General features: G+C 37.2%; 1 protein-coding gene across 1 annotated transcript in view; it reads left to right on the forward strand.

The window, feature by feature from the left end:
- LOC101857570 (beta-1,4-N-acetylgalactosaminyltransferase bre-4) overlaps window positions 1–10,244 on the forward strand; it is a 13,240-nt gene extending 2,996 nt beyond the window's left edge. Inside the window, exons 3-9 of the mRNA XM_005098602.3 lie at window positions 255–338; window positions 2,318–2,426; window positions 3,042–3,171; window positions 4,577–4,764; window positions 6,471–6,593; window positions 7,265–7,357; window positions 9,081–10,244. Of these exons, the coding sequence (XP_005098659.1) occupies window positions 255–338; window positions 2,318–2,426; window positions 3,042–3,171; window positions 4,577–4,764; window positions 6,471–6,593; window positions 7,265–7,357; window positions 9,081–9,234 (881 nt within the window). The 3' untranslated portion in view covers window positions 9,235–10,244. The remainder of the gene's footprint in view (window positions 1–254; window positions 339–2,317; window positions 2,427–3,041; window positions 3,172–4,576; window positions 4,765–6,470; window positions 6,594–7,264; window positions 7,358–9,080) is intronic.
- The last annotated feature ends 5,651 nt before the right edge of the window (window positions 10,245–15,895 follow it).

Genomic DNA, 15,895 nt, shown 5'->3' on the forward strand with positions numbered 1-15,895 from the left:
AGGGGGGGGAAGAAGAGAGAAGGGAAGAGAAGGGGAGGGGAGGAAGGAGGAGGAGGAGGGGCAAGGAGGACGTAGAAGGAGGAGGGGGGAGAGGGATGGTGATGGTGACAATGTAAGTGCTTCTGTAAGCATGGTTTTCTGTAGATCCATACCCCCGCCCCCCGTCTTATTTTTTATGTGTCTGTCGAATGTCTGTATCCATTGAAAGCGAATGACAATTCTAAAAAATGTTTTTTTTTTAATTTTAATTTCAGGAAGTTTACACCACCAGCTTTTTTACAGCAAAAAAAATTCAAGAGAGCTGAGAGAATGCCATTTTGCTTTCAATGACACTTCAAGTGAGTTTTTGAATGTAAAAATGTGTTCGTACGTTAAATGTTGAAATTTCAGAAAAGTTTGGTGTCAAATATGCTTACTGTTACCATGGTGACACAGAATTGAGATTCACAATATGCCTCCTCACATAGTATTCATGCTGTTATTTGAAGTAGAGAGGTTCATAACGAATAATGCAGGGAGCCTTCTTTTCATTGCTCTGTGTGTGTGTGTGTGTGTGTGTGTATGTGTGTGTGTGTGTGTGTGTGTGTGAGCGCGTGCTCGTGCCTGCGCGGGTGCGTGCTTGCTTGCATCTGTGTGTGCCTGTATATGTGTGTGCGTGCATGTGTGCATGTGTATGTATGTGTGTGTGTGTGTGTGTGTGTGTGTGTGTGTGTGTGTGTTTGAGCACTAAATCAGCTGCTTGCGCTCTGTATACTTCCCGCAAAACAGAGAATGTTTCTTCTTAGTGTTGTAGGATCTGCTCGAGTAATAAGGTAGAGAAATTTGTCAAATTTATCTTGGTCATTTACAACGGCAGTGGAATGTTACAAAGGTTAGGTGCACTCACGCATACACACAACAAGACAGGACATTAGTAAAAATACATGTTTTACGAGCTGAAACAACCCGCTCTGTAAAGCATTCTCTCCGTCCCCCCCCTCTCCCTCTCTCTCTCTCTTTGTCTCTTTCTTTGTCTCTGTCTCTGTCTCTGTCTCTCTGTCTCTCCCTCTCTCTTATATTTGTAGCACTGTGTGTTCAGTAACCTCACTGCATTTGGCATGGATGAATTTCTATCTTGCTGTCGAATGGGAATATGTGCTATACATATGCTATAAAATTTATTAATATTGTTATTGGATACAGGGAATGATTTTGTACAAGTTTTTTAATAATAATAATAATAATAGATAGCATTTGTATAGCGCATATCCCCGCTCAACAACAAGCTCTGTGCGCTTTACACTATATTATTACCCCAGCAGACCATAGAACACTCCGAAACATTCTCAGCTTCCCGGGAAGCATACAGTGCAAGCAGCTGATTAAGCGCTCAAACACTAACAAACTGACAAGATCTTTCGCTGTCTATAGCCGGGTACCCATTTCCACCTGGGTTAAGTAAGGAAAATTTGTGTAAAGTGCCTTTTACCATTGCAACTACATGTATCTCTAAGTACATTGAATCTGCCCTAGTGGCCAACTGTATTAGACAATCGCCTGTACAAACAGCCACTCCCCCCCCCCCCCACCCTTTGTGTGCTTTTGACATTATGATAACACTGGTTAAGATGATGATGTGTCTAAGACAGCCACCAGCCACTTTTCTCCTCAACAATAGGTGGTCGTCTTAGACAATTTCGATTGAATATTCTATTACTACAATATCTCCCCGGTTATCGAACATTGCTTAAAAATTCTTAAAGACAAAAGTTACTCATACAGTTTGATGAGTATACGTACCATTATTATGATTATCACTACTATTATTGTTAGAATTATTATTTTTAATTATTATTATTATTATCATTATTATAGGAAGGTTAGTCTGACTGGGAAGAAAGAAAACAGAACAAAACTATGAATGATAAGATAGCACTGCAGTTATATCTCATCCAGACTCACAGTGTTATAACGAGCCTTTCTGTCAGGAGGTGTTTCTCAATGAGACGTGATTATCACCTTATTATTCTCAATAATAAATGTCATGCGGAAAAGAAGTGTTTGGAAAAACTAAAAAATTGTACACTGTTTTGATTTTTATTCATAGGATACAAGAACACAACTACAAATTTGGTGAGAAGTGTTCATTCACATTTCAGCACTTTATTATAAACATAACTTGATAATACCCATGACTTGTAGGTTGCAGGGGACTTAGCAATATTAGTATGGTCACGAAAAGACTCCCAGTTTTTTTCCCCCTTTTTTACCGTATTACCTGTGATCATCCTAATTGACTGCATTATATTGTTGAGGGTTTTTTTTCCATGGTATTTAGAAGGACCAATAGAAGCTGACACTGTGTCTGTGCCTGGCATCCATGAACTTGAAGAGATGTTGGGTCCTGATTTAATGCCTGGTGGCCACTTTGTACCAAGGTTATGCAGGTAATGCTGCATGGAAAAGTATTGATTTTTTTTTAGGCAAAAGATGATTCTAGTTCTTTTTGTGTGCTCAGTGAAAGAGTTTTAGAGTTTTACGAAAACTGGAAAAAATGTTGTGTAATTTGTAATCGATTGTAATGTCTAATAAATATATTGTAGTAAATCTTCCTCTCAGTCTGTTACAGGCTTATTTTTTTTTTAAAAATCGAAAACACCAACAGCATCATGCATTGCTACCTTTTCTTTTTCTTTTTGACATAGTCAAGGACATTTTAAATTACTCTGTGTGCTTTATTTATGCCGATGATACTGTGGATTATTTATTTTCATGAAGTTAACATGTATTGAAAAAGTGCTGTTTGTATATTATGTGCAGATCGTACAAGCTACAGGAACTGAAAACAATAGAATCATGTGTATACAATTTTCACTACCAGCACTCTCTGCACCACTGGGTTGTTCAGGTTCATTTATCAAAATTAATGATTTTCCGCAGAACAAAAGTTCCACTAAGCAGAGATTGCGAATTACACTGTAGTTGTTTCTTGTATGTTCCTTGTAGTCTATTACAAAAAAACCCCATATCATTAAAACAAGTTTTTTTTCCTTTAATAATAGGTCAAAGACGAAGGTGGCTATAATCATTCCATTCAGAGATCGCCGGATCCATCTAAAGATATTTCTGCGACATATGCACCCATTTTTGCAACGGCAGAATGTGGAGTATGGAATTTTTGTAGTTGAACAAGTAAGAAAAAAAATTAAATAATTACATAATATGTTCTAGATGCTCTAATTCCTTTTGAGTGTCCTTAGTTGATAAATGATTATTTCATTTTGTGCTTACAAACTCCAATAAAGTGGCAGATCAGAAATGTGCCCATTATTAATTCTTGATTACGGATCCCTGTAAGAACTCTACGATTTTCCTAATATGTCTACCTTTTATGCTAGTTGAGATTTGATTTCAGAATAGTGTATAGTGGATTTTCCTAATATCTCTACCTTTTATGCTAGTTGCGATTTCATTTCAGAATAGTGTATAACCACTTTATATCATACTTTAGATTTTAATTTAACTCATTTGCTACATATTATTTTCGGCTTGTGGATGAATTTTTTTCGAGAGGGCGAAATGAGATGATGACTAATGCGCAGTTCACAGGTCTTTGGGGCCATAATTTCAAATAAATATCAACATATTATATACCAACATTTTCAGTAGGGTTTGTAGAATACATCTGTATTATTTATTTGTGTATTTTTCAACTTTGGTTCCGTAAGAGGCGATTATGCAACACAATTGTGATTGGATGCAGATAAAATTGGAAAATACAAAATTTATAATCTCAGGTGAAACTCAAAAAATATCTTTGCATCTAGTCAAATGATACATCAAAATAACCATAAATGTATATAGAACAGGAAAATATTGAACAATGTGCAGTTATTTACATACATTCCATAATATTTGTTCTTTTGGATCATAACATCCGAAATTGAAAAAAAAAAAATTTTAAAATAATTTTGAAAAAAGGATCACAAACAGAAAAAGAAACGCGTATCTTATATGGAATTATTCAGAATTGCATTTGGAATAAACCTATACATGTCTTGAGTGGTACTTTTTGAGTAATTTCTACCAAAAGTAGTGATTTTGGGGAGAAAAAAATATTTTGACTATTTAGATCTAGGCCTAGATCTAGCTCTCAAAAATATTGATTTCTCAATCACAGTGCACAGGCAATTTGCGTCCAATAGTATCAATATTATAAAGAAGAGTCCTTCATTTTTTAGTAGGCAAAATAAGGATACATTTTGATGTGTAAAAGTACTAAGGCTATAATTTGGGCTTTGCGATAAAACAAAGTCGAATAAACTACGAAATCGTGTTTCAAAACTGAATCAAAACTTCCGATTTTCGGTGGAAACGCTTGACCCGGAAGTCAACATTATTATGACCTTTATTTTAACATGGATATGTGGATTGGAATAGAAACCAAACTAAAATTGAACGTCGGTTCTCAAGCCGCCGGGGGCGGCTTAGCGTACTGACGGCACTTTAGTCGCGCCGCCCCCCACGGCTCGGCGTAGTGAATGAGTTAACAGACCTGTTTGTGTATGTTGACTAAATTTTGAATTACTTCCCGCAGGAAGGAGTTACCCCATTTAACAGAGCCATTCTGCTAAACATCGGTTATGTGGAGTCTGAAATGCTGCACCACTATGACTGTTTTATCTTCCATGATGTTGACTTGCTTCCATTAGATGATCGAAATATATACGCCTGCTCAGAAAATCCCGTCCATCTAAGTGCTTCCATAGATACACATGATTTCAAGTGAGTGAATGAATGAACATGAAAAGAACTTCAATTCAAACTGAACAAAGTACAGTCCACGCCGGCTTTAAGCACGGTCATCAGGAGAAAGCATAAGCGTGCTTAATGACGAAGCGGGCTTGAGTGCGAAGTAGATATAATCCAGAGACTTTCATGTAGAAAATTTCCTGTGCTATATCCCTTTGTTTGTAAGTAGGCCTATAGCGGTCCCGCAAAAGTGTTCACTGTTATTTTTACCCGCCATGGTAGTTTTCTTTTGTTTGTTTGTTTGTTTTGTTTTGTAGTTGAATGGGAAATGAAAACTTAATTTAGACAGCCAGACACGATACAGCACACTAGGCCTACACACTGCCTGTGCGTACCACTGGCCGCTGTGCCACATTCATACCACTGCCTTCATCCCCCCCAAAAGAGCACACGGTCGTCGATTGCACCACGTGCGTGATACCAAATCAGGATAATCGGATAGGGAGGTGCAATAAGGTGAAATCACGGCCTGCCTCCTTTTGTCGCCTCCCCGACTCTCTTTGCATTTTTTTTTGTCTGTGTGTAGCTTTGCCCTAGGCTAGATCCTATGTCCGTGCACGTGGCTGTGTACATTTCTCTGCCTTCCTCTCCGCACGTGTATGTGTCCATCACTTCCGTTCTTTGTGTTTCTCTTAACGCACTCACAGCTGCGGCGTAGACTGTGTTCAAACTTTGATGGGTCATCATGAAAGTATTGACTGTCTTGTAAATGAAGTGTGCCTGAAGCCGAAGTTACCGTGCTTAAAGGCGTGTAATTTATATAGCAAAAATTCGGTAAGAGCCGTTTAGCGTGCTTGAGTCCGAAACATGCTTTATGCTGGCGTGCTTAAAGCCGGCACGGACTGTATGAGTAACCAATGATGTAATCAGTATATGACTAAAATGTTTGTGTTAATAAATAATTGATATGTACTTATTTTGCCATTGTAAGATGATGTGAGAACTATGATTAAAGACAAATTGGGATAGAGCTTGAAAGCTGGAAGATACCATTTCCAATTTCCAAATGACAACTCTTATACTTTGCTACTAGTTTACGGTAGCATTCATAATGTTGTTATTGATGAGACACAGACATTGGAAAAGATTTATTTTAGCAATAGCTGCTTGAAAATGAGTCTTTCTTCAGCCTTTTGTTCTTTTTTAAAAAAAAGGATATATTGAAATGGTTACAGTAGTATCATTGTGCACAGATGATGTGACTCTAAGAAAGTTAAAAAGATCAGTTTGTGCAGTAATGTGACATCTTTTGTCATTGATACATCGTTATTAATTAATTGTGAACTTTGGTCTTTAGAAACGTGACAGTTTTCAACTGTGACTAGTTGCATTTTGTGAACACCTCATTTGTCCCAGAAAAGAGACATGTAGAGTCTAGTGCGCACACAGCAAAATTGGCAGGATGCGGAAATCTTTTCGTTATTTACAAATTTCGCAATGTACATGTTTTAACTATAAAGAATATAAATGAGTAAGAAAAAAATTGGGAACCTGAAAATCTGTTCTCTAAATGTATTTTTCTCTCTTTACGTGTCCACTGTGTGCCTGTTAGACTCAATACTTATACAAACACTTTTTAGAATATCTTCTTCTCAGATGTAGGCCTTCACATTACAAATTATGAGCAAGTTTTATTTAAAGTGCATGATTTGAAATTGTTACATATGTTCTTTGCTCAGACTGATGTACAACAACCTATTTGGTGGAGTCTCTGCACTAACCAAAGAAATGATGCTGAAGGTCAATGGGTTCTCTAACATATACTTTGGCTGGGGAGGTGAAGACGATGATATGTCATACAGGTAAAGTAGGCCTTTATGCGGAATTGTAAGTAAATGTTCGAATGTTGAAAACACTGTAGGTTTCCATTCTCGTTATCAAGGTAGGGTGGTTTTAAAAATGACTGATGAAAAATTGGCACGCTGTAACTCACAGGTATTACAAAGTGACGTGTATGTATTCATATTTTCATCTCTTCAATTTAAAGGAAATATAAAAACTACAATTGGAATATTTTTTGTTGGCAGCTTTTAAAATATAATTTGAATTCCTGTTGAGCATCTATATATGTGTGGTTTGGCATTCAATGACCAAACTTTCCAAATGATATCCACCTGACATGTAAAAAAAAATGCAAAAGGGACATACCTTTTCAAAATCATTGACTTTTATTATGAAAAGTTGGGTACATCAGCTGATTTTTTCACTGCATTCATGTTCAGTGTGCAGTGTATGACAACTAAACAAATACTACAAATTAATTGAATGGACCACTGAATTTATACATCTCAACCATATAATACGAACTCTTATTAGTCTTATGACATCCCTGGTTGCTGGCCTTTGCCACTGCACCCTGATATGAGGTTCTATTTAGGTTTGTACAAGTTCCCTTGCTTTATGTAAAATATCTCTAGTCTGTTCTGTATCCTCTGTTTATGTGGTGTATTTTTGTTACTTTTTCCAATTACAGAGTGAGAAGTCATGGTATGGATATCGAACGGTACATTCCAGAGGTTGCCAGGTACACAATGATGAAGCATGCCAAGGCAGATGGACCAAGCAGGCGAGTCCAAATTATTCTTCCACCTGGGGACATTTGTTTATAATATGTATGGCTAATTGGTATTAATTGGTTGTATATATTTTAAACTCCCAGCGACACAATTTAGATCATTATGAGACGGGGTTTCTGCGACCCGCCTTTCACAGCCAACCTGGGCTGAGTAGAATACTAGCATCTTAACAGACAAAAATACTTGTGCTTTGTAGAATGATTTTCCATGCAGACATTGAACTCCTTTTGAACTCCTATCCTATAGGCACAGCATTGAAGAGCCTAACCGTTACAACACGGCTGCTCTTATAATTGTATAGTTAACTCACTGACTACGGATCCCGTCATGGGTACGGGGTGGACTGTCGGTTCGCAGGTACGGATCCCGTACCCCTGACGGGATTGACTTTGCGGTTTTGTTCCGTATCTTGTGCTCCCGTCACATGAACAGGAATGGACTCCAGTGCTAGTTTTGCCTCTTGTTTCGTTTCGTGCTGAGTTTGGCTAAAGTTTCGTGGTAACTTTTTAAGCAATTGAAGGTGAAGGACAGTCACCTCATCTGGGGTTGACCTGACCGGAACTCGCGCTATGTTTTTTCTATAAAAATGATAGTAATCCGACAGTCTCATTGAAGTAATGGTCGCATGAACAAGAATCACATAATTTCGCTGTTTTCGATACTTCTGTACATTTTGCTAGTTCTAGTGACTCAGGATATGATGTGTCTGATAGTTAGGACCCTGGATATGTACCCGAACATGGCCTGAGTCGTAGTTTTAGGGCTAGATCTAGCACTAGTACTGTTGTTGTTGTTCGTGCGACGAAATCACAACTTCGTTCCTTACATCTGTCTCATGTAATTCAGTGTATGGGTCTGAATAAACGTACAGACCAGCTTTTATATTTTCACCAAACACTCACACATGGATACAAATCAAAACAGAACACTTTGAACTTTTATTTTTGTTGTTTTTGTGAATTTCATTCTATCTGTCATGTCTCTGGAAATTTTTAGAAAAATCAAATTCATTCCAATTTTGAAACAATGATAAGAATTAAAGTATTAGTCCTAGAGAACTTAATTTTTTTTGCAATAGATTAAGTTTGAAAGTTACTTTACTGTTTCAAAAAATAATTACAATAGGGTAATTCTGAGAGTTGTGGTGGTGTTTTGAAATACCCCCAAAAATGCCAGTACTCAGCACTAGTGATTCGTGAAAGGGGCCAGTCATCAGTGAGTTAAACGAATAGAGACTAACATAAGATCATGCAATGTAAAGAACACTGGTGGTTGATGCTTAAGGCTTAGGACTTAATTGTGCCCATAGATAAAAAAAGAAACCTTATTGGTTGGCCCCATTAGTGAATGCTGTCATGTACTCTCTCCATCTGCTCTTGATTTTTATTCGAATATTTCACTCTGAAACTATATGATACTTACATTGACTTACATTACAGTGTTTTGTGCACTTGCAGACGTACTAATACTGGGGAAGTCTTAAAAAAGGTCCATATTGTGTTTGAAATATTTATGAATTACATGAATGCTAATGTAGTATTACTTCTTTCTTTGCCTTTTTTTGCCTCCTACACCTCCTTCTTTTCTCCTGTATTCAGACAAATAAAAGTAGAAACATAAAACTAAGGACCTTGACCAATAATCATATATATGAATGCTATAATATAGAGACTAGAGAACTTTGTGTTATTTTAAAATCTTATTTCTCTTCAGATACCGACTGTTCGCTTCAAGTCGTGATCGGATTCACTCTGATGGCATAAATACTTTGAAGTACGAAAGAATAGACATACAGCTGTTGCCTCTGTACACATGGATATTAGTCAGGATAAATGAATCAGAAATACTGGAACCCTTTGGGTTATAGTATACATAAGGAAGTACTAAAAGTAGGCTACTTGGAGGAGGGACTTACATTCCGATGTAAATGAGATGGAATAAAGCTGGATAGAGGTGGAGACTTTAGCCAAGAACAAAATTACAAGGAGAACTCTTATTGGTGGCCTATACTCTTGCAAAGAGTGAGAAAAGCTGATGGTAATGAAATAGATTACAGAAGTTTAATGTTCCCATAAACACAGTTTAGATCATTTAGAAGGCAGAATGATAACGATATACTTAAGGTAATTAATTTTTGTGTGTGGGCCTATTGACTGGAGTGAAAGTGAAAGTTAATCTGACAGATCTGAGAGAACACCCGAAGGTGACTACATTTACCCTTCTGTGCACTGAAAGCACATCTGCCTCAGCGTATTGTGGTGTGTATTATATTTCAGCCAAGGTGCAGAAACCTGGGTGCACAGGTCCAGTAAGGTCAAGGGGACCGTGCCCAAAGAGTTAGTACAATGTATCTCTGTATAAAGCTTCTTACAAACTAAAAAAAAGCGTCTGTATAAATTTTGTTAAACAGTGAAAAATGCTTTCTGCATAAAGCTTTTTACTAATTGAAAAATGCTATCTTTATAAAAACATTTTACAAAATGAAAAACAAAAAATGAAACGGAATGTTGTATCATGCTGTGCCTTTTGTGCTCATTTATCTTGTGATAACTTCAGTTTTGTTCCTGAACTTCCAGTTTGTACTCTGCTTTATTGCCTTAATATCAGATATGCACATAATTTTCTTTATCCTGAAAAATATATATGTAATAAGATTTATAAGATAAGATGAGCAACAGCCCTCTTTATTAATCCTCTACAAGAAGAAATTAACAGTGTCCAGTATGGTGTAGTTGGAAAGAAAAAAGGAGGGGTGTTGGCAATTACAGTTTAGCATGCACATTGTGAAAATGTAGAGCTCGATTTGAACACATTTTCATGTATGCACATTTGAAATATAAAGAATATATATATTTATTTTAAAAAACTCTGGGACCTGAAAATCTGTTCGCTATGTTCTTGTTTCACTATTTGCATGGTGGCTGTGTGCGTGATGGACTACTGTGCATGTTTTGATCTCAAATGTTGGATGTTACTTCATTTCATTATTTTATTTTATGGTGAAAAGGTTAAGTAGGCTACTTGTCTGTGATGAGAGTTGTACTCGGAACACAAACAAGGGTAAATATATATTTAAGGGAATGTGTGAGCGTGTGTGTGTGTGTGTGTTTGTGTGTGTGTGTGTATGTGTGTGTGTGTGTGTGTGTGTGTGTTCGCGCATGCGCACGTGTGTGTGTGTGTGTGTGTGTGAGTGCGTGAGTGTATGTGTGCGTGCACACGTGCGTGCGTGTGAGTTTAAGAATGTGCACAGTTTTTCATTTGTACACATTAGGGGATGTGTGCATTTTTATATGTTGACTACAGTGTCAATGGTATAAAAAATGTAGTGTTGTCTGTTTTTATAGATGTTGTGCAGTGCCTTGAAATTGTGTGGCATTTTAGTAGATTAGAATTGGTGTTTTTATCATGTACTTTCTAATGATGATGATGTTGTTGAATAAAGAGTAGGCCTTAAAAGTAAGCTCAAATGTACAGATTATATCAAATATATACATAAATAATTTCCTGAAATATTTGATGTCTTTGAATGATTTTTAATCTTTTACATTGTTGTCATATAGTCTATGCCAAGATGCTTTTACAATAAAGACATGAACATTCGATTTCCCAATGTTTTTATTGGATAAAAAGAAATTTAAAGATATCTTTGCTCCAGATGCATGATATACTTCATTTTATGAAATTTATAGCTTGTTTTATAGAAGATAACTAGGCCAAAGGGCTAGAATTCAGATGGCTGCTAGATTAGAAAAGTAAAGCTAAGTAAAGTAAAGAATAGAAGAAAACATTTTTTTCGGCCTTAAGATTTGAGTTTCTGTGTCATGTATTAAAAGAAACATGTCTATCCTTTCTTTTTTTTACAAAGATGGTAACTGGAAAGGCAAGACTTCCTAATCAATCAGTATTCAGTATGCTTGTGCGGAGACTATTAACTTTGTGAAACTGAGAATGTATGGGAAAGAAAGACCTTCCCCATACCTCTTGTAGTAGTTTCAGGGGAAAAAATGTTCATCCAAACACTTGCAAAATGACCAGCTTTAGAAATTGCTCTCTATGTTAGAGGTTTAAACCAAAGTTGTTCCATGATAATGACTTGGTTTCCATTAAGTATTTTAAACTTTATGCAGTTCCCATTCCCCAAAGATATAAAAACACATTAATTTGCATCACAAACACTTATGTGTTTGGTTTGAAATGTTTGGAAGTCATTAAAAAAACAAAACAAAGGTAGCCTCATAGACTAAGCTGGGGGTCTTTGAAAGTTTTAACATATAAACCTGTGTGGTGATAAGCCATCCCTGCACACAAAAATCCACAAGGTAGTAGATGTTGAACACATTTGGAGTGGAGCAAAAAAAAAAAAAAAAGGTTTCTTTTCAAATGCAACACATTTGGCCCTTCTACAAGCATACCTCAACTGTTCATGCACTGTCATGTTTAATATGTGTAGGCCCCTACTGACGTTGTAGTGTTGGAGAATTTATTCAATTCAAGGATACTTTTTGAGGAGTAATCTGAATATAAAGTTGATTGCTGATATTCTGTGGTTGGTTGCATCATTTGTCCTTACAGAGAGGGTAGTAGGGGCCTACTGAGTGCACACTGCCAGTCGAATTCGGATGCAGTGAGTTGGGACCAGCCAGATTTTTCCCCATGTAGGGTTAAAAGCTGCCATTTTGGCACAGTTGGACCAAATTCAACTGAATTTAATTGTGATCTTAAAAATCCTAGTTGTTTGTTTTTCAAGGTGGCAAGTCAAATCGATCGTTTCTGAAAAGTTGGTATTATGAGTATTGAAGCTATTGTATGCATGTATGAAAACTTGTACCTTACTAATATTATATTATCAACAGTAAAACTGGACACAACAAAATGGTGAAATTAAATATATAGGCATTGATTTGGCCAAAAGGGGTTAATGTATTTAATATATATATTTGAGGCCTTATGAAAAAAATGCTGAAGCAAAAAGAGAAACCTGAAAGCCGCGCACACCCATGAGTGGATACGAAGCTTTTAAATGCTAAAAACTGTTGCAAACTTTTCTCTTCAAGAATTGGTCTCATTGGTCATAGCAAAAGCCACAAGTTATGTAAACCTATATGTGAGGCAGCGTGATGGAATCAGGCGCTCATCAAAATAGTGAAGGTAAAGAAATTGGCACTCTTCCACTTGTTTGGCAATTTTTACCAAAATTTTGTGTTTTTGCTCAACACCTTTTAGGTCCTTTTTAGAAGCCATTTCAGTGTGAATTATATTGAAAAACGTTGATTACACAAAGTGTAAATTGTCAGTTTCGACGGACTCTCAGGTTTTGCAAATAACCAATCTTTGGTGGCCATTTTCTAGCAAATTCCACCTTTGAAACCAGGCGACCCCCACCTCCTTCAATTGCAAAACATCTCAACTTGTATTTAAAGATAAATGGGTATTTCTTTCATCAAAAGCAAGGCGAATGAACAAGCTTTAAGACAATACCAATAATTTCCCATGCCTAAAGACTGACGAGCGCCTGATTCCACTGCGTCGTGATTCATATTTCTTTTATTTTACTTTAAAATATTCTCCTTTGCAGATGCATTGGTCATTGTCAGACATTGACAGACAAACTATCATTATTATTGTCATTATTAGCCTATTGTTGTTATTATTATAACTGTAGCCGATTGCTATTTATATGGTAAGCTTAGGCCTATATAATAACTACAGTCGAACCTGCCCTGACGGCCACCTCTATAAGACGGCCACCTGTGCAAACGGCCACTTTCCATTTCCCCCCTTGCGTTTTTTCTATATAATTTAACTGTGTAAAACGGGCACCTGTCCAACACGGCCGCGGCCACCATATTTTAACACACAACCCCTATCACACTAAGCAATAACACCTGTCTTAGACGGTCACCTTAGTGGCTCCATTACGTTTTGTCTCAAATTGTGCACTGGCCCCTGGCGTTGTGGGGGAGCCGTCATAATTCAATCACCTCCAACTGATCATGTTAGGTAGGCCCCTCCCACTGTTGACCAATAGGTACCAATCTTCAGCTGCTGGTGAGGTAAGCGTGTGATAAAACATAAACCCCGCCCAGAACTCATACACAAATCGTAAGTGAGATGAGTGGTCACTGTTTGCCCAGTCTGTAACAAAGAAACAATGGACGTCAACATGAACTTGTGACAGAAGCGTCGCTCGTTCTCTGAGTGGTGGCGACCATGTGTTTGTTTTAACATGGTACTCAGTCTTCCCCGTCTGATACATTTCGTTTTATTGTCACTCTTGCACAAAATCAGCAACGAAATAAAAATAACAAACAAAATACAAACCAACAACAACAAAAACAAGAAACAAAGCGGCTACTTTCGATTGGGACTTCGGATGGGAATGGTTTGCTTTCTTCATCTTGATTAGTCCTGCCTAAGACGGCCACCTGTCTTATACGGCCACTTTTCTCCTCGACAATGGGTGGCCGTCTTACACAGGTTTGACTGTATTTCAATAAAACTGCTTATGTGGAGAGGGGGGCACGGTAAAAAATGAGTAGGATGACAGAGAACACAACACAGTTGGCTGGAACAGTTTTATGACAAAAAACAGGTTCGCAAACAAAAATTTGTGTTTTCGAACCACATTATATGAGGGGCCTGACGTTGTGTCCTTGGAAAAAGCACATTACACAAAGTTTTTTTCCTCCACCCAGGTGGGAATGGGTGACTGTCTATAGCCTGCAAAAGATCGTTTCAGTTTGTTAGTTTTTGAACACTTGAGCGGCACTTGCATATATATGTACTATGCTTTCTGGAAAGCCGAGAATGTTTCTAGGGTCTGATGGGGTAATAATAGCCTCTAGATTGCAAAGCCAATGAAGCTTGCTGATGAACGGGCATAGGCCTATGCAGTATACAAATGCTATTTTATTATTATTATTATTATAAGAAAAACAGAGCTGATCGGGAGACTGACAATAGGAAGGACTGGGGAACCTTGATCACCAATGTCTGCTCCAGATCTGGCTCCTGAAGAAGAAGAAGAAAAAGAAGCAACAACAACAACAACAACAACAATTCCGGCAGTGGCATATCTTTGGGGAGGATTCAGGGAGGTTGGACTGCCTCACCCGCTACCCAAGCGATGCAGTGGCCCTGGCGAAGAGCACGCTCTTCGGGGCTCCAAACATTTCGAAAGAACAGGCTACCTGACTCACGTACACACATACAACAACCACAACAACAAACAACAACAACAAGAAAAAGAAGAAAACAAGGAGAGGGGATTATCATATTTCAAGAGTAATTCACAGAAAGCCTTTATAGTTGCTCAAGCTAATATTTCTGCAAGCAAAGTTAAATCTAGGCATACGAGCTATTTCAACAAGCATATGTACAATAATATTTTGTACTTTACTTTGCATAGACGTTTTTGAATTGAAACTCTAAGTTTTTATAAATTTATAATTTATTTCAGAGATGCATAAAGAAGAGGAACATAATTTCGCTCTTTTTTCAAAGCTTTGCATGTCAAGAATTATCCAGGGGTGGAAAAGACAATTTGAAGGATAAATTGTTTACAATTTTTTTTTAATGTAGTTTTTGATACAATAATCAACCAATTTGTATCAATACAAAAAATTCGACTATATTTTGTCCCGGTTCCTAGAGGGAATAGTTTTACTTTTACTTTTCCGAAAAGAAAGAATTCTATGATAATAGTTTACCTTGACAATGATGGCTTCTTTTACTTTTAGTGTAAGTTTTATTCGATGTTCGATGAATAGGCTACTTTCGGAAGAAATTATTCTTCTATGTGGTGTGCCTACAATATTTAGCTGATATGGCTTGGTATTGTTTAATTAGGTAAAGTGGTGGAATACCCATCCCCTCCAAAAAGTGAAGGCAGAGAGTTATATGGATCCCGATCATGGCAGCGATTGCATCGGTGGTAACAATTTACTTCTTGTACTTGTAACTCAAATCGTTGTTGCAATAAGATCTAGATCTAGATCTAGATTCTAGATTAGTTGTCGATTGTGCCAATTTTTCTTTGACACAGGTCTTTTCCCGTCATGTCGGAAGCGTTATTTAAGCCTCAGGGTTCTTAATTCTAATTTCTGCGACACGGATCTTTTCCCAGTATGTTGGAAGTGTTGTTTTTAAGGCTTAAATTTAAGGCTCAGATTTAGGGTACTGAATTCTGGTAAGAGCTTCTTTTGCCCACTTAATCCTAATTTACGCCAGCTAATGCCCATAATCCACCCTTTACTTATACTTACCCTGACCCCGCTGTACTAAATTCAGGCAAATCTATGAACTTATGATGGACTAGATCTATGTCAGTATGTGTTTATTATGTGTATCAACGCCTATAACATATCAGGGAGGGTGTACTTGGCATTGAAATGCAATGATTTGCCTCTGACGAGGTGAAGCTAGCAGTAGAGAGTTCTCAGTTTTACATAGAAGACTGTCTCTGATTCAATTTGCAGTGCATATTCGTGTATCTTTTTTAAATTATAGTATCTGCTGTTTATAGAGAG

Source organism: Aplysia californica, unplaced genomic scaffold, assembly GCF_000002075.1.
Source record: "Aplysia californica isolate F4 #8 unplaced genomic scaffold, AplCal3.0 scaffold00187, whole genome shotgun sequence".
Lineage (NCBI taxonomy): Eukaryota > Metazoa > Mollusca > Gastropoda > Aplysiida > Aplysiidae > Aplysia > Aplysia californica.